This window comes from Podarcis filfolensis, assembly GCF_964270895.1.
Source record: "Podarcis filfolensis genome assembly, chromosome: 6".
Classification (NCBI taxonomy): Eukaryota; Metazoa; Chordata; class Lepidosauria; order Squamata; family Lacertidae; genus Podarcis; species Podarcis filfolensis.
Window position 1 is genome coordinate 11,699,913 of NC_139609.1, and position 18,689 is coordinate 11,718,601.

An 18,689-nucleotide genomic window follows, 5' to 3' on the forward strand; every position below is an offset into this window, starting at 1 on the left:
GTTAACGTTGCTTTCTTGTTACCTGGTTCTTTTATTAGAACAGAGTCTGCCCTCTATCCCAGTAACACAACAAGGAAGTCACTGGTGGCCATGTGACAATTTTTAGGGTTGTTTTTCTCACTTATTATTGGAAATCTTGACATTCTTCACTGTTACAGTGTTTTTTTTCTGGAAGTGCGTGCCTGTACACTGTACTGGTGCCATAGCTGTCAACCGTCCCTTATTTGGCGGGAAACTCCCTTATCCCAGCGCCGTGTCCTGCTGCTGTCCCTTATTGATGATGTCCCGTAAATTTCCCGGGTTTCAAAGGAAGCAGCTCCTCTCCCTCCCTCCCTGCCGGCCAGGGAGGAGGGAAGCTCCAACTGTGTTGCTTGGCTGCGTTGCTCACCCAATAAGGAATCTAAGAACGACTGGGGGGGTGGAGCTTGCATGCCTTGTGCCGATCAAATTGGCCGCGTTGCCTGGGGAATCACCTTTGCTCAGTGCTTCCCAGCGGAGAGGGGACAGTGGTTTTCCTTGCTGCATCCCCTTTGCCGGGTTGCTGCGCTGTGGGAACCACCGCTTGAGGCTTCGTTTGGCTGCTGGCTGGGCTTTCTGCCTTTGGCTCGGAGGGGCTCAGAAGTTGAACATACGAAATCCCTTATTTTGGCTGCTGGTCCCTTATTTTCAAGGCTGCTGGTCCCTTATTTTCAAATCTGTAAGTTGACAGCTACGACTGGTGCCCCCCTTCAAATCTTGCAATGCCCACAACAGGGCGAGGTATCAGAGGTGCCCATGACACAGTTGCCAGGCTGTCTCAAACACACACTGCCTTCCCACCCTTTCGCTGCTGCCAGAGGGCAGGGCCTGGAGCTTTCGGTGGGCATGGAAGGAGCGGGAGAGAAGAGGCCTGGGGTGCAGGAATGTACGGATGTGGTCTCTGCAAGCGCACACGTGTGTGGCTGAGTGGCAGTTCTTTTTTTTTTAATAATTTTTATTAACTGGCCAATCACATCAAATTAAATCACATCACATAAATTCCAAATTACAAAACCAAATTTTTAAATTTTGTTGGGGGAACCCATACTTCAAGATCCAAAGGGGGATTCAGATCATTTTCTTATTACTGCGTTAATGTCCAAATCAGTCCCAATCAGTCCAAACAAAATTCATAATTCTATCCAGTCTTATCTTGGTGTTTCCACATCATATCTTGTTCATATAATTTCTATTTTTCCTTTACGATCTCTTCTGTTAGTCTCCTTAAGCCGATAAGCAAAATAATAATCCTGTGTGGATTTCCCGTTCCTCCACTAAGTCCAGATGGTTTCCATATATCTCCTTCGTAGATAACATCGCTCTTTCCATCATAAATTTGGCATGAGTGGCTGAGTGGTAGTTCAGGCACAGTGTGGCCTGGCCACTGTCAGGGAATAGGATAAGGGCTGTTTGTCTGGCTCATTGGGTGGTGGTCAAAGCCTGTGAACTAAAAACACACACTAAGATCAGTGTGTATTACATGCGCAGCAATGGCATCTGTCATGAATCTCTCTCCACCTCTCTTTTAAAAACATACCACCCCCTTTTTTGCCCCTGTTGCATTTCAACATGAAACTTTTGTAAAATTCTGTTCAAGCAGTGGTGATCTGATAACCCGTCTGAACAGCTCTGCCAACTTTGACAGAGCCAGTGTGGTGTAGTGGTTAAGAGCGGTAGACTCGTAATCTGGTGAACCGGGTTCGCGTCTCCGCTCCTCCACATGCAGCTGCTGGGTGACCTTGGGCTAGTGACACTTCTCTGAAGTCTCTCAGCCCCACTCACCTCACAGAGTGTTTGTTGTGGGGGAAGAAGGGAAAGGAGAATGTTAGCCGCTTTGAGACTCCTTCGGGTAGTGATAAAGCGGGATATCAAATCCAAACTCTTCTTCTCTTCTTCTTCATTTCAGGGGGCCGCACGCTGCAGATTCCTAGGGCCCGTCTGTCCGACGGTGGAGAATATGTCTGCATAGCCAGAAACAGCGCTGGAGAAAGCAGAAGAAAGAGCTTTCTTACCGTTTATGGTGTGTTTCTGCAGCTTTAAAATGAAATAATATTGAAAGTGGGTAAAATGTTAATGTCTAATCATTCTGAGTACGTTTCCGGGCACGATTCAAAGTGTTGGTGCTGACCTTTAAGGCCTAAGCAGCCTCGGTCCAGTATACCTGAAGAAGCATCTCCACCCCCATCATTCAACCCAGACACTTGAGGTCCAGCTCCGAGGGCCTTCTGGCGGTTCCCTCCTGTGAGAAGTGAGGTTACAGGGAACCAGGCAGAGGGCCTTCTCTTTTTTTTCCCAAGTGAATTTTTATTGTTTTCCTTACATATTCTTTTCCAACAAATTGTAATAGCACCATACATTCCCTTTGACTCTGCCGAGTCGCGACCCCCCTCCCTCCCCACAACTGGTATATTTATCCTGTTTCCATCGCGCACATCATTCTCATGTTAGTACTATTATACATTGGAGGTATTACGTCAATCCTGCTAGTGTCTTGACCTCTTTACAATTCTTCTTTAAATATTCAACAAATTTACTCAAGTTATTTTGGTATCTTTGATCTCCCTGGTCCCGGATCCTCCCTGACAGTTTGGCAAGTTCTGCATATTCTGTCAACTTCGCCTGCCACTCCTGAATAGTTGGTATATCTTGTACTTTCCATCTTTGGGCCAGAAGGGTTCTCGCGGCAGCTGTAGCATACATGAACAAATTTTGATCTTCCATTTTAATTTCTGTTCCTATTAAGCCTAATAGACACGCTTCCGGTCTTTTGGGGAAAGTATATCTAAATATTTTTTTGAGTTCATTATAAATTGATTCCCAATTTTTTTTTACCTGATCGCAGGTCCACCACATATGGAAATAGACCCCATCTGCCTTTTTACATTTCAAACATTTTCTTTCTTTTTCCTATACATTTTAGCTAATTTTACTGGCATCAAATGCCATCTATACATCATTTTAAGCAAGTTTTCCTTTAAAGCCATGCATCCTGTAAATCTCGAACCCTCCTTCCATAATCTTTTCCACGCATCCAATTCAATGTTATGCCCAACATCGATTGCCCATTTTATCATTGATTCCTTTACTTCTTCGTCTTTTGTATACCATTCTAGCAATAAACTATACATTCTTGATAAAATTTTATCTTTACAGTCTATTAACTCGATTTGGAATTTCGATTTTTTATCTTCGGACCCATTTCTCTTTTTATCTTCCATTAATAAGTCACTGATCTGGTGGTATTGTAGCCACCCTGTTAACATCTTTTCAATTTGGTCATATGGTTTGAGCTTTATCCCTTGGTCTGTTTTCCTAGTAATATCCTCATATGTTACTCTTTCCCCTTCCATGTTTTTTTGTTGTCAACACCTCAATTGGTGATATCCACCACGGTGTCTTTCTTTCCAGGAGGTTTTTATTCCGATCCCATACTTCATATAAAGAATTCCTAATCACATGGTTTAGAAAACCTTTATGTACCTTTACTTTGTTGTACCATAGGTACGAATGCCAACCGTATCTATTGTCGTGGCCCTCTAGATCTAATAGGTCAGTGTTTTCTAAAGTCAGCCAATCTTTTAACCATACCAAGCACGAAGCTTCATAATATAAAGTCAGGTCTGGTAAATCAAAACCTCCTTTCTCTTTCTTATCTACTAGTATCTTCATTTTTATCCTTGGCCTTTTCCCCTGCCAGACAAATTTCACTAAATTTTTTTGCCAATCCTTAAATTGTCTTATCCCTTTTACCACTGGTATTGCTTGAAATAGAAATAACAATCTAGGTAGTATATTCATTTTTATCACAGAGATTCTGCCTAATAACGACAATTTTAGTCTGCTCCATATATAGATAGATAGATAGATAGATTCTTTATTGTCATTACACACGTGCAACATTGCACAAGTGCAACGAAATTGGATGCCATCCCTTAAAAACAACAAAAGCAAAACAACAACAACAACCCACAAACCACATTCCAGCCACACCCACACCCACACCCATCAATCTCCCAAGTCACACTATCGAGTTACAGCATTCAAAAGGGCCACAGCTCTCGGGTAGAAACTGTTTTTCAGTCTATTTGTCCTTGACTTGATGTTTCTATATCTCCTGCCAGACGGCAGTAGTGCAAACAGACTGTATCCCGGGTGAGATGAATCCTGCAGGATGTTGTTTGCTTTCCTAAGACAACGGGAACCGTACAATTCTTCCAAGGATGGGAGAGGTTGACCAATAATCCTTTGTGCTGTGGTTATGACCTTCTGGAGCACCTTCCTCTCCCTAGCTGTACAACTGGAGAACCAAGCACAAATACAGTATGTAAGAATGCTCTCTATGGAGCCTCGGTAGAAGGACACCAGCAGTCTCTCACTCAGATTGTTCTTCTTTAAAAGTCTGAGGAAATAAATTCTCTGCTGGGCCTTCTTCACCAGAGCAGTGGTATTTGCGCTCCAAGTCATGCCCTGATCGATAGTTACTCCCAAAAACCTGAATTCCGCCACCCTCTCCACCCGTTCCCCATTGATATGCAAGGGCTGAATGTCCGCCTTTTTTTTCCTGTAATCCACCACTAATTCCTTGGTCTTAGCCGTATTAAGAGCCAGATTGTTCTCTCCACACCAAACACAGAGCCGCTCCACCTCGTCCCGATAGGCGGACTCATCCCCTCCTGAAATGAGCCCTACCACCGTAGTGTCATCAGCAAACTTGATGATTTTGTTGCTGGAATAGATGGCTGTACAGTCATACGTATAGAGAGCATAGAGCAGGGGACTCAACACACAACCCTGTGGTGAGCCGGTGTTAAGGCTAAGGGCTGTGGACATATGTGACCCTACTCTAACCCTCTGAGAACGTTCTGACAAAAAATCCAAAACCCAGAGACAGGTGGAGTTGGAGAGTCCAATCGCCTCTAGCTTGGACACCAGTCTATGGGGGAGAATAGTGTTATCCACATCTTTCTTAATTTCTTTCCATACCACCTCATAGTTGTCCTTGTACAGGTTTATATTTTTTGTTGTCATCCAAATTCCTAAATATTTTATTTTTTTAGCTAGCGCGATTCCTGAGTCTACTTGTAATTCTTCCATCTCTTCTTTCTTCAGATTTTTTGCTAGCATTTTCGTCATTTTCATCAGAGGGCCTTCTCGATAGTGGCACCTGCCCTGTGGAATGCCCTCCCATCAGATGTCAAGGAAATAAACAACTACAGTGGTACCTTCGTTTACGAACTTAATCCATTCTGGAAGTCCATTCTTAAACCAAGGCGTGCTTTCTCATAGCAGCGGGGTACTCAGTTTACACTCAACAGGAAGCGAAACATGTTCTGCTTCCAAGGCAAAAATTCACAAACCAAAACACCTACTTCCAGGTTTGCAGCATTCTTAATCCAAGTTGTTCATAAACTAAGCTGCTCTTAAACCAAGGTACCACTGTATGTGACTTTTAGAAGACATCTGAAGGCAGCCCTGTTTAGGGAAGTTTTAATGTTTGATTCTATTTTTAGTATTCTGTTGGGAGCCGCCCAGGGTGGCTGGGGAAACCCAGCCAGATGGGCAGAGTATGAATAAATTATGATTATGATTATTATTCCTCCTCTTTAAGGTAGCGATTCTTCCTTCTGGTGAATGCCAAGGAAATAACATTGCTTATATTCCCTCCCACTAAGTCCCTCCCAGCATAAAAGACCACAGCGGAGCAGCGCTTTCCGTCGTGAATGTGCGAGTGGGAACTCCGGTGACATTAGAGTGCGAATCCAATGCTGTTCCACCTCCTGTCATCAGCTGGTACAAGAACGGGAGGATGGTTGCAGCCTCATCTAACATTGGGATCGTAGCTGATGGGCAGATGCTTCATATTAAAGCTGCTGAGGTATGCTATTCTGCTTTTTAAAAAAACGTGCAGCCCATTTTTTATAACATGAATTAGGTCTTCATCTTGCCAAAGGCAAGGTGGTTCTTTTAAAATGAGAGATTCAGAAGCAATACAAAATTCACAAGTGAGTGAGAAGATCAAAGGTTTTATTTTAAGACAGCAAGCAGTGTATACATACCAAGCAAGCACTTCAATCTGTGACTTGGAAGCCCTCAAGAAGTGGCAAAATGACTCCCCCAGGTAACCTCAATTTGCACAGCCCTGCGGCTGATCAGTCCGTGCATGAGCTTCAGAGAAACTCTGTCAAACCTGTCCGGTTTTATAGATAGCCTGTGTAGCTTGCCAGACAAGCTACATGCAGATCACTAACTGCTCGAAATACATTTTGCCTTCCAGGTGCATTTTCCATACAGTCTTCAATTGACATATGCTAAATGCAAAAAAAAGAAAAGAAGAAAAAAGGGACACGGGTGGTGCTGTGGTCTAAACCACTCAGCCTAGGGCTTTCCGATCGGAAGGTCGGCAATTTGAATCCCCGCAACGGGGTGAGCTCCCGTTACTCTGTCCCAGCTCCTGCCAACCTAGCAGTTTGAAAGCACACCAGTGCAAGTAGATAAATAGGTACCGCTCCAGTGGGAAGGTAAATGGTGTTTGTGTGCACTGCTCTGGTTTTGCCAGAGTCATGCTGGCCACATGACCCGGAAAAACTGTCTGCAGACAAACGCCAGCTCCCTCGGCCGGTAAAGTGAGATGAGCGCCGCAACCCCAGAGTTGTTCGCGGCTGGACTTACTTGTCAGGGGTCCTTTACCTTTACCTTTTTAAATGCAAAAATAGCAATACATTGGAGCAGAGTTTTAAAGGAAGAGATGATTGTGGGGGAAACCAAATATCTAGCCTCAAAGCCCTTTCTATAGTTTGAGGGTTATAAGCAGAGCCTCATTTACATACTCATTAATTGGCAGACCACAGAAGATAAGTTTCATTCGCTTCCCTACTGCCCGTATTGATTTTTTTTGCATGGCCAGTTGCATATTTGAATAAATTGTCAAGATCAGTAGTCATGGACATACATGGGGAAAGGTAAGTAGCTCATTTTACACATATTTCACCTTGGTATACCAGCCGATTTTTGCAAACGGTTTGCTTTCCTATTCAGAAACAAGAACATGGATTGAAAGAAGAAGCCTTTTTGCCTTAAAAACAAACAAGAAAACAAAGCTTTAAAGGGAACTGGTCTATTTATAAAACGTTTGCAACTGAATCAGCCCATCAGAACGATAATTTTTTTAAAAAATCTGCAGGAGAATATATTTATTAGGACCAACTAAAATTTTTTGAAATAGAGCGGGAATATAATTAGGGTAATGGTAGAAAAGCTTTAGTGTGTGCCCTGGTATAATTTCAGAAACGTAGAAAATGTGAGTTCAGAATTAAAATACAAACTGTTCTCTCATGGTGCCTGAGATAGTATGCTTAGGGTGAGATCATGGTATGTGTTTTTGAATGGCCCATGTTACAAGACTGTATTCCCCGCACCCCACCCAAAGACGATGCATGAGCACTGAGTATCCACTATGGTGGTGGTTACTACAGTACCCTGTTAGCAAGATGGGTGTTTTTTTTTTCCAAAAAATTGAAGCTGTTAATTAGAAAAGTGGTTTGCATATTCTTTTCCTTCTTGTATTCTCAGGTGTCTGATACAGGCCAGTATGTATGCAAAGCCATAAATATTGCGGGACGAGATGATAAAAATTTCCACCTTAACGTTCATGGTAAGCTTATGCTGTGTTAACCTTTAGCGCATGGCTTGGCAAACTAAGGCCCGGGTGCCGGATCCGGCCCATGGACAGTCTGGGAATTGCAGCATGGATCGGCATGGGGATTCTGATCGTTTGGGCTGCGCCAATTCCACCCCCCCCACACACACACACACCGCGGTGGCGCCTCCTCCCTCCCTCCTCCTGGCTTCTCCCTGCCCTGCCTAGAGGAGGAAGGGGGCTGGGCTTTGTTGAGCCGCAGTTGGCTGGGCACCATTTTAAACAGCCCCTCTCTGGAGCCAGCCCTTTTGCGCCGCTCATTGTCCCTCTCAGCCGCCAGCCCCTGCAAGGCACAGGTAAGCAGCCACCATGGCTTGTCCACTGCTGTGGAGAAGGGGGGGTCTGGCCCCCCACAAGTCTGGCCCCCCACAAGTTTGCTGACACCTACTTTAGCGACTTGTGTACCAAGGCACCCAAGCCCCAAAGTTCCCAGGACAACAATAAAACACACTGACACAGAGTATTTTGGTTTATGGGTTCAAATAGGCCACAATGTTATTGGTTACAGATGTGAGTGGTTTGGCTTAGGCATTGGGGTGAAGTCAGGCTATATCTTGATTCCTGCCCGTCTGCAGGGAGTCCACGGAAGGGTAAACCACTGATAGGGGGCGCCCTATGACTTACATCAGATAGTACACAAAACAAATGAAATACCGTGAAAATCCCTGAAACAAAAAGCAATCGACTAGAAATATTATCTTATAGAGATAAACTAAATAATAAAAATCAAAAAGTTTAAGGTAAAAATTAGAAAATCCTAGAATTGAACAAAGCCTTAACTGGATGCCGGCTACAAACCTCGTTTCACTGAACTATTCAGTTTCCTCAAAAGGAAATAGAGAAATCATAAACCTTAAATGACCAAATTCAAAGAAAGGGGGTAAAACTCCCAAAAATTCTGTATTATAATCCTAGCTCGACCCAGGTGAAGCAAAGCTCAGTAATAAAGGATTAAGGACTCAAAGGTACAGTTTCTAAAACTGAGTTTACAAAAAAGATTTGAAAACCTAAATGGCAAGTTTTACACACAGCCCAACTTGAAGAAAGCCAAGCACAGTAATAAAGAGTTGAGGACTCAGCTGTGAAAATTCTAGTATTGCCTTTACAAAAAGGTTTAAAAAACCTAAATGGCACAAAGAAAGGAATGCAAGATAAGCTGTTTTAGATTTTAAACAAACTCAAGAGCAGGGCTGAAATGCTCCCATGGTCTAGCTATTCCTTCTGATGTTAAAGACTGATAAACCTGTGTTTCCAATCACAGGTATATATACTATAGGGGCTGTGACATGGCCCTAGTCCACATTCAGCCTTTTGACTGGTTATCCCTTTAACAGGATATTCTTACTGGGGAGGGGCTGACGAAGACAGCAACCTCCCCTCCAATCAAACAAAGGCTTACCCAATGCCTAAGCTCACAAAAGTTGTGGTGATTGATACTAGGTAGGCGAAAACCAAATGGCCGGTGCCAAGTAGAAAAATTCCTACTCGGCCCCAACAGCATGGCGACCGACAATTGCCATAGCAAGGCCATATCATAGCAAAGTGTGAAAAGAGGGTGAGTGGTTTGGGTGATCCAACGAAGAGGCTAGGAAGAGGGGGCCGGCCGTGCAGCGATTAAATCGCCCGCGGCCACATCCACCCTGCCAGCTGATTGGCTGGGGCCGTCTTCCAGCACAGATGACGCGGCCGGCTGTGACGTAGTGGGGAAGGCAGCGTACCTCTCCACCCTACGCCGGAAAACTGTTGAGGCTCGGCTTCAGCCCCCCGCGATACCAGGGAATCCTCGGATGCATCATATCCTCAGCCAGCCAATCGGCTGGCTCGGGGGGCATGGCCTTGGCTATTTGAGGCTGGCGCGGCCAAGGGTCTCCCTCTTTCCCGCGCCGCAGCTGACCTGGTCTGTTTTATTGTTATGTAGATGAAGTGGGGGGGGGGAGCTAGCGCCATCACCTTCCCCCAAATCAAAGGGTAGTCCGGTAAAGGATTCCGGGGGCGTGGCCTTGTCATAAGCTTATGGAGGTGTGGGCCCACGGCACGCCACCGCGTGGTGACCCCGGGGGGAGGTCCTAGTTGACATGCCTTAGCAGGACTCCCCCTACGGGTGGTTAACCCTCACCTGCCTTCAAGCAGGCAGACTGAAGCCGGTTAGTTGTTAGGACCAATGCCTAAGCCAATACCGCTCAATTCCTGTAATCAATAAAGTTGTTGCCAAATTTGACCCATTAACTCGAATTCTTGTGTCTTTATTTTGGAGGGGGGAGGCGGGAACTCGCCACGCAGCGCCGGCCACCAGGTAAAAGGTCAGCAGACCTAACCAACAGACTGACCCATATAGTTAATTGGCCTACTTTGCTGTGCATGGCGTGCTCCTTAATTATGTTTGTGCTTACGATGATTGCATAACAGGAAGGTGTGGCTGGCTGGAGAGAGAAAAGGAGGCAAAGTGTGGGGTCTCCAGTCAGAGCATCTCATTCTCCCAGATGAGCCTTTTGGGTTATTAGCTGCCTGTGTCTTACCACTGTTCTCATTCACAGTGCCCCCCAGCATTGAAGGCCCTGACCTGGAGTGGATCAATGAAACCATCAGTAACCCTGTGACTTTTTCGTGTGACGCTACTGGAATTCCTCCACCAACAATAATGTGGCTTAAGGACGGAAAGCCCCTTGGTAATACATTCTGCAGCTTCCATAGCCATTAGTCATTTTAAATGGTCAGACAAGATGTGAAATGGAAAATAAAGCAGGTTGTGTTTGGCTACAGTGGAGGTGACCCTCAGGGTTCTTGAAAATGGCTTCCAGAGATGACATTGTTTCTTACTGAGCTAGTCAGCAAAAGAGACAGGAAGACAGGCAATTGGGGAGGGGGGTGTATTTCACTGCTCTAGCCTCTAGGGTTTATGGTTCTTCTCGTAGTATGAAACTCCTCCTCTTCTGTTTTAAAGTAATCACTATTGCAAGTAATCAGAACTTGTTCAAAAGCTGGATTTCTCAAATGGTGGAAATGGGTGCCATTTTGTGACATGGCAAAGAGAGCAAAGAACGGATTAAAAGGTAAAGGGACGCCTGACCATTAGGTCCAGTCGTGGCCGACTCTGGGGTTGCGGCACTCATCTCGCTTTATTGGCTGAGGGAGCCGGCGTACAGCTTCCGGATCATGTGGCGAGCATGACTAAGCCGCTTCTGGCGAACCAGAGCAGCGCACGGAAATGCCGTTTACCTTCCCGCTGGAGCGGTACCTATTTATCTACTTGCAATTTGATGTGCTTTCGAACTGCTAGGTTGGCAGGAACAGGGACCAAGCAACGGGAGCTCACCCCATTGTGGGGATTCGAACTGCTGACCTTCTGTTCGGCAAGTCCTAGGCTCAGGGACCCTGAGTCAGCAGTGTTCAGTTAAGTGTCAGAGTCTGAAAGTCAGTTGACTCACCTACACCAAGTCTAGTGAAAGGACCATAGACTGTAGGGGCTCTCCCCTGCCTGTCATTCCAAGACTGGGGACTCACCCGCTGGCCTGTTGTGCCAAGATTAAGAGGGCTGGGTGGGAAGGAAAGCAGGGTCAATCAAATGGGGCATATAGGCCTTTTGTTCCCGTTCCCTAATTAAGCTGGTTGTTTATTTTTTAGAAATGGCTTACAAGTTTGAGGTGAGAATGATCCGGTTTGTAACAAACCGAAACTTTTGCGGTCCGATTTCTTCTTGTTTCCCTGCTTTTAGAAAACTCTGCATCCCTCGAAATGCACATTTTGTCAGGCGGCAGCAAGCTGCAAATTGCCAGGTCTCAGCATTCGGATAACGGGAACTATTCCTGCATTGCTTCAAATGTGGAAGGCAAAGCTCAGAAATTTTACGTTCTTTCTGTTCAAGGTAGGTTTGTGTATGCTCTCCTATTGGCTTGTGTCCAACGTAGCACTTAGTGAATGTTCCATAAGCACAAGGAATGTTCTTCCTCTCTCTGCCTCCTGTGTGCCCCCTAAATGTGTTCGTAGAATACCACCCATGGTACAACTTCGCTGTACCCTGACACCATGACATTTTACATTCTTCCCCTCCAGCAGCAACCGGCAATTTTGAGCAGGTTGGAAAAAGCAGAATGACATGGTGGTTAATGGTGTGGATTTGTTCTACTAGACTTTAGTACTTGTACAAACATTGGCAGACCTTTAGGGTGTGAAATATACTTGGAGACCTGTAGTGATTTCATGCTCTTTATTGCAGCTTGTAAAACAGTGATTGAATTGCCCCCCAAACCTCAGGCTTTTATATACATATTTACACAATGAGTCCCGTCTGATTGGCTGATTCTGCTTCCCTCCTGGAGCCTGATTGGTCTTTTCCTGCAGGCTAATCACTTGTTGCATTCTACAATCCTACCAGCCTAATAGGCTGATTAACTTCCTCCTGGAGCCTGATTGGTCTTTTCCTGCAAGCCAATCAGTTGTTGCATTTTCGGATCCCACTTGCCTATTGTTCTAGGATCCAAGCTTAGTACAGTGGTACCTCAGGTTAAGTACTTAATTCATTCTGGAGGTCCGTTCTTAACCTGAAACTATTCTTAACCTGAAACTGTTCTTAACCTGAAGCACCACTTTAGCTAATGGGGCCTCCTGCTGCCGCTGCACCGCCGGAGCACAATTTCTGTTCTCATCCTGAAGCAAAGTTCTTAACTTGAAGCACTATTTCTGTGTTAGCAGAGTCTGTAACCTGAAGCGTAGGTAACCTGAAGCGTATGTAACCCAAGGTACCACTGTACATACATAACAGGGTGGCAGATGTGCTTAACCCAGGGGTTGCCAATGTTTGTGCTCTCCAGGTATTGTTCAACTACAACTCACATCATCCCATGCTGTCCATGCTCACAGGGGCTGGTGGGAGTTGAAGTCCATCAACACCTGGACTCACATAGAGGTATTACTAATACACATTTCCCCCATCTTAAAGTTCCTCCAGATATTGCTGGCTCGGAAATGCCAAGTGACGTCAGTGTCATCCTCGGGGAAAACATCCAGCTTTCCTGTAAGGCCCATGGAATTCCGGCACCTGCAATTCAGTGGCTGAAAGATGGAAAACCAATTAGTGGCGGTGAATCTCCACGGATAGGGTTAAGTGTTGCATTTTCTCGTTCTGAAGCAAGCCAGAGTCTGAGCAGGAGTTAAAACAGAGAAGGGGAATAGAGGGGAGGAAACACAGAAGGGAAGATATATGGGGGAATGCCAGGATAGTGGGGAGACCACTGCTTTTTTCTGGGGGTACTCAAGAGTACACAGTACCAGCACCATTTTTTCTAGAACAAAAGCACTGCTTTTTGCCCCAAAGAGCCAATGTCATCACAAGGTGGTATTAAAATCGGCTTCTTTTGTTCCAACTCCCTCTCGCAAACCAACTAACCTGTCTTACATTATTCTTTCTTTGGTGCTTCTCTCTGCTGCTTTTGTTGTTGTTGTTGTTGTTGTTTAGTCATTTAGTCGTGTCCGACTCTTCATGACCCCATGGACCAGAGCATGCCAGGCACTCCTGTCTTCCACCGCCTCTCGCAGTTTGGTCAAACACATGCTGGTAGCTTTGAGAACACTGTCCAACCATCTCGTCCTCTGTCGTCCCCTTCTCCTTGTGCCCTCCATCTTTACCAACATCAGGGTCTTTTCCAGGGAGTCTTCTCTTCTCATGAGGTGGCCAAAGTATTGGAGCCTCAGCTTCAGGATCTGTCCTTCCAGTGAGCACTCAGGGCTGATTTCCTTCAGAATGGATAGGTTTGATCTTCTTGCAGTCCATGGGACTCTCAAGAGTCTCCTCCAGCACCATAATTCAAAAGCATCAATTCTTCAGCGATCAGCCTTCTTTATGGTCCAGCTCTCACTTCCATACATCACTGCTGGGAAAACCATAGCTTTAACTATACGGACCATTGTCTTTGTCCATGGAGTTTTCTTGGCAGGGATACTGGAGTGGCTTGCCGGTTCCTGCTCCAGGTGGATCACATTTGGTCAAAACTCTCCACTATGACCTGTCCATCTTGGGTGCCCTGCAAGGCATAGTTCATAGCTTCTCCGAGTTATTCAAGCCCCTTCGCCACGGCAAGGCAGCGATCCATGAAGAGGATCACTTTTATTCCGGTGCAATCTTCCTTTCTTCGGTCTCCCTTTCTCTCTCTCTTTTTTTGGTATATAATTTTACTAAATTTTCTGTTTTACAATTTAGAACACTCATTTTACATCCTTAAGATATCAATGGCTTCCCTTCTTCTCTTTCCATGGTTCATTTTACATACCATAAATCCCTGCATATTTTGCAAAAACTATACCATTCAGTATTCCGTTATTGCATCCATCAGAACTTGTTCACACTGTTGAATTTATCTTAATGCTGCCAGAGTTTTCAGCTGCACACAATTATTTCCCATATATGCAGTAAACGTTTTCCAGTCTTCTCTAAACATATGTTCTTCTTGTTCTCTTATTCTGTTGGTTAAGTCTGCGAGTTGTGCATATTATGTCACCTTAAGTTGCCACTCTTCTTTAGTTGGGACCTCGCTCATTTTCCTTTTTTTGGGCTAACAAACCCTGTCTCCCCTTCTCGGCTTCCCTACTTCTTATATCTCTGTTTCTCACACTTAATTCTGATAGCTAGCATGAACAGGAGGACAAACTGGCTCACTGCTATAAGGATGGTTTAAGGTAATTTATAGGTGGGGAATTTTGAACACTTCAAGCTGGGTGTGTTTAGCCTGGAAAAGAGAAGAGGCAGAGGAGATATGATTGTCATCTTCACATGGATTCAAGTTACAAGAAAGGAGTTTCCGACTTAACATCAGGAAGAACTTTCTGACAGTAAGAACTGTCAGTAGAATGGATTCCTTTGGGAGGTTGTAGACACTCTTTCACTGGAGGTTTTTAAGCAGAGCTTGGATGGCCATCTGTGATGGGTGCTTTAGTTGAGATTCCTGCATTGTAGGGGTTTGGACTAGATGACTCTCAAGGTCCCTTCCAACTCAACAGCTCTATGATTCTAAGATGCAATGTGGTCACTAGGCATTGTTATACTCCAGGGGTTGGCAAGGTTTACTGGCCAAGGGCCGGATCACTCCCATGGAGATAATCTGTGGGCCGGACTGGTGCAGTGCGATGCCAGAAATCGCATCTGCACATGCCCAGACAATGGAAATCGCACCTGTGAAGAAGTGATTTTCGGTGTCTGGACATGCGCAGACACGATTTTTAGTATCTGCGCGTGCACGGATGCGATTTTCGGTGCTGCTTGATGAGTCTCTGCGCTGTGCCGTGCTGGTTTAGTGCAGCGCAGGGGACTCACCGTGGGGGAGGCTCGTGGGCCGGTAAAACGGTCTTTGTGGGCTGCATCCGGCCCATGGGCTCCATGTTGCTGACCCCGTTATACTCGGTTTACCGCAAATTACGGTATATAATTATAAATCTCGATTCAAGCTTATTTCTCTCAGTCTTGAGATTAACATCCTAACTCAGACGCTTCTAATTATTCCATTTTCTGTGATTCCTTCTTTTAGCTTGGCTCCAGATGGCAGCTTGCTCAATATTGTTGGAGCCCTCACAAGTGATGTAGGGAAATATACTTGTGTTGCTAGCAACCCTGCGGGGGAAGAAGACCGAATTTTCAATGTCAATGTATATGGTGAGTATTGTTATTAAGTGGTTGGGTTTTTTTTAGCATGATAATGTTAGAAGCACCTGTCTTATGATTCTCTGAATGAGAAACATGAGTTTTCTTTTTTAACCAACCATGATTTGCCAATGTTTTTGTGTTGATTTTATTCTTCACCTTGAAACATTTTTTTCATAAAGGTACAGATTATAAACAAACAAATAAAGATCAAATCTGCAGTGTAAAGGAAGAAGAGCTCATGGAAACACAGTTATTTTGCTAATAATAATGTTAACTAAACAGGCTTGGGGAATTAAGCATTTGTTGTTGTTTAGTCGTTTAGTCGTGTCCGACTCTTCGTGACCCCATGGACCAGAGCCAGGCACTCCTGTCTTCCACTGCCTCCCGCAGTTTGTTCAGACTCATGTTTGTAGCTTCGAAGACACTATCCAACCATCTCGTCCTAATTAAGCATTATGGCTGGCTAATGTAAAGATCTCTGGGGCTTAAAACTATGAAGAATTTCATGTAGCTCATAGGTGGTTCAGGTGTAGGGCAGGTGGGCATGGCTTGTCCGAAATTGCTTCACAGGTCAAACAGTGAAATCTGGACAGACCAAGTTTAGCCCATGGGCTGTAGGAGATTATTCACCCCCTGCTGTAAGAGGACCAGCCCAGGAAAAATGTAGGCTCAGTTACACAACTATGCAATCCCATTTAACCTTAAAGGTGTGTGTGTGTGTTTGCGTGTCCAATTGCCTGGAAATTCGATGGAAGCTTTAAAATTACTAAAAGTTTACAGTCTCAGAAGACTCATTAAAATATTTGTTAGGGAAACACAAAACAATCATTTTTGTACAGTCATAGTTTTATCCTCCCAACTTATAATATAATTTCCAGTTTGATTCTTGAGACTTCTGGAAGTTCACCTATGATGAGAGAAAGCATCAAATAAATTTTAATAATAATAATTAATGATGATAATGATAATGATGATGATGATGGTGATAATAATAATAATAATAATAATAATAATAATAATAATAATAATAATAATATAAAAATATACCGTATTTTTCGCCCTATAGGGCGCACCGGCCCATAGGGCGCACCTAGTTTCCAGGGGGGGGGGATCAAGGAAAAAATATGATCCCCCCCCACCCCACAGCTTTGGGAGCAGCGGACAGGCTGCACGCAGTCTGTGCGCTACTCCAAGACCTTCTTCTTGCTTTTGCGGGAGGTGGCGGAATTCCCCCACCTCCTAGAAAAGCCAGCAGAAGCCGCGCAGCCCCTTTAAAGAGCGCGCGGCTTTTGCCTGCTTTTGCGGGAGGTGGGGGAATTCCCCCATCTCCCGCAAAAGCCCACAGGAGGGAGAAGGGACGGACTCGGCCAGTCAGTCCCTTCTCCCTCCTTGGGGAAAAGCCCCCAAGAGCGGCGCGCTCTTTAAAGGCTCCTGCGGGCTTTTCGACCCAGCTTGTGGGGCTGGCGATGGGGGGAAGCGCTGCTTTCCCCCACCGCCAGCCTCAAAGAGCAGACTCTTCGGGCTTCAGCGAAAGCAACGCGAAGCCTCCGGAGCGCAGGCTTCCTAGGCTTTGCATTGCTATCGCTGAAGCCAAGGAGTCTGCATTCGCCCCATGGGATGCACACACATTTCCCCATCATTTTTGGAGGGGAAAAAGCACGTCCTACAGGGCAAAAAATACGGTAAGTTGCCAACTTCCACTGCAGGGTATTCTACAGGAAGTCAAAGTAATTGATGCTTTTCTGATCCAAGATTTTCAAAAGAAAAGCCGTTTCCTGACATTACATTAATATTCATTTAATTGTATCTATAGGTCTATTTTCCAATGAACATTTTCTGGGAGAGGCATGAGAAAAAGTTTCCTAAAAGATCCTAACAGCTTGTCATTCTTCACCACTTTGCTGCTGTTCTCAGTCTCAGAAATGCCATCTCTTCCTAGTAGTGCTGGCATCAACACAGCCAACTCTGTGATGAGTGAGGGCAAAGGAAGCTAATTCATAGTGAGGGTAGATCTTCTTGAATAGGCTTTGTTGGAATGTTCAGTGGAGAGCATTCAGTGCAGCCGCCAAAGCAAATTAGCCCCTGGTAGTGTGGGTTAAACCACAGAGCCTAGGACTTGACGATCAGAAGGTCGGCGGTTCTAATCCCCGCGACGGGGTGAGCTTCCGTTGCTCGGTCCCTGCTCCTGCCAACCTAGCAGTTCGAAAGCACGTCAAAGTGCAAGTAGATCAATAGGTACCGCTCTGGCGGGAAGGTAAACGGCGTTTCCGTGCGCTGCTCTGGTTCGCCAGAAGTGGCTTAGTCATGCTGACCACATGACCCGAAAGCTGTACACTGGCTCCCTCGGCCAATAAAGCGAGATGAGCACCGCAACCCCAGAGTCGGCCACGACTGGACCTAATCGTCAGGGGTCCCTTTACCTTTACCTTTTAGTGCTGCCAAAAGTGTTTTTGAGCGATAAGAAACAAGTGTGATGCATTAAACATTTTCTGGGTTCTCTATCTCTCTCTGTGGATCATATACAGTGGTACCTCGGGTTAAGTACTTAATTTGTTCCAGAGGTCCGTACTTAACCTGAAACTGTTCTTAACCTGAAGCACCACTTTAGCTAATGGGGCCTCCTGCTGCTGCCGCGCCGCCACTGCACCATTTCTGTTCTCAGCCTGAAGCAAAGTTCTTAACCTGAAGCACTATTTCTGGGTTAGCAGAGTCTGTAACCTGAAGCGTATGCAACCTGAAGCGTATGTAACCCGAGGTACCACTGTATGTAACATATAAATGTACCTATTCCTATTTAACACTGTGCATAGACACATATGCTGAATAACCGTGACTCTTGGATGGTGCCAATTTGTTATGGATATTGGCTAGTCTTGGATCATTCTCTAGAGAGCAGAGTAGTCTCCAAGTACATTCCTATCTTTGGCCCCTTTCCTCCCACCCTCACTTCTCCCTCTCCTGGTTCCTTGGGACTGTACCAAGAACGGACTGCCTATGAGTCAGCGTCCATGCATTTCTAAGAAGTGTGTGAATTGTGGTTTCCAAAAAGCAGAACTCAGCGGGCCATGGTTGCACCGCATAACTGCAGGGTCCAGTTGACTAACATCAAGACACAGTAGCTATCATTTGTGCTTCCTTTGATGGCCGAAGCAAGATCTGTTTCTGGCCACAGACACAATTATGTGAAAGATTTATAAAGAAATTCAACATGACTTGCGATTATCTGGCTAAAGGAATAGCATCCTCAAGCATCCTGACTTTCATTAGTGTTTGGTTTGGAACACTGTGGGGAATGTCTCCTTGGATTAGGAAACTGTTATTACTTCCATCTTGGGGTTCAGCATA

At 45.2% G+C, this 18,689-nt stretch overlaps 1 protein-coding gene across 4 annotated transcripts in view; it reads left to right on the plus strand.

Moving 5' to 3' along the window:
* Positions 1 to 18,689, plus strand: part of HMCN1 (hemicentin 1) — a 313,634-nt gene that overhangs the window by 224,372 nt on the left and 70,573 nt on the right. For all 4 annotated transcript variants that reach the window (XR_014549512.1, XM_083620076.1, XM_083620077.1 and 1 more), the window contains 7 exons: positions 1,925 to 2,038; positions 5,691 to 5,893; positions 7,588 to 7,669; positions 10,249 to 10,380; positions 11,427 to 11,576; positions 12,651 to 12,810; positions 15,229 to 15,353. Coding sequence is in view for 3 of the 4 variants with exons in the window: in XM_083620076.1 (XP_083476202.1) it covers positions 1,925 to 2,038; positions 5,691 to 5,893; positions 7,588 to 7,669; positions 10,249 to 10,380; positions 11,427 to 11,576; positions 12,651 to 12,810; positions 15,229 to 15,353 (966 nt within the window). In the remaining variant the exon portion in view is untranslated. The remainder of the gene's footprint in view (positions 1 to 1,924; positions 2,039 to 5,690; positions 5,894 to 7,587; positions 7,670 to 10,248; positions 10,381 to 11,426; positions 11,577 to 12,650; positions 12,811 to 15,228; positions 15,354 to 18,689) is intronic.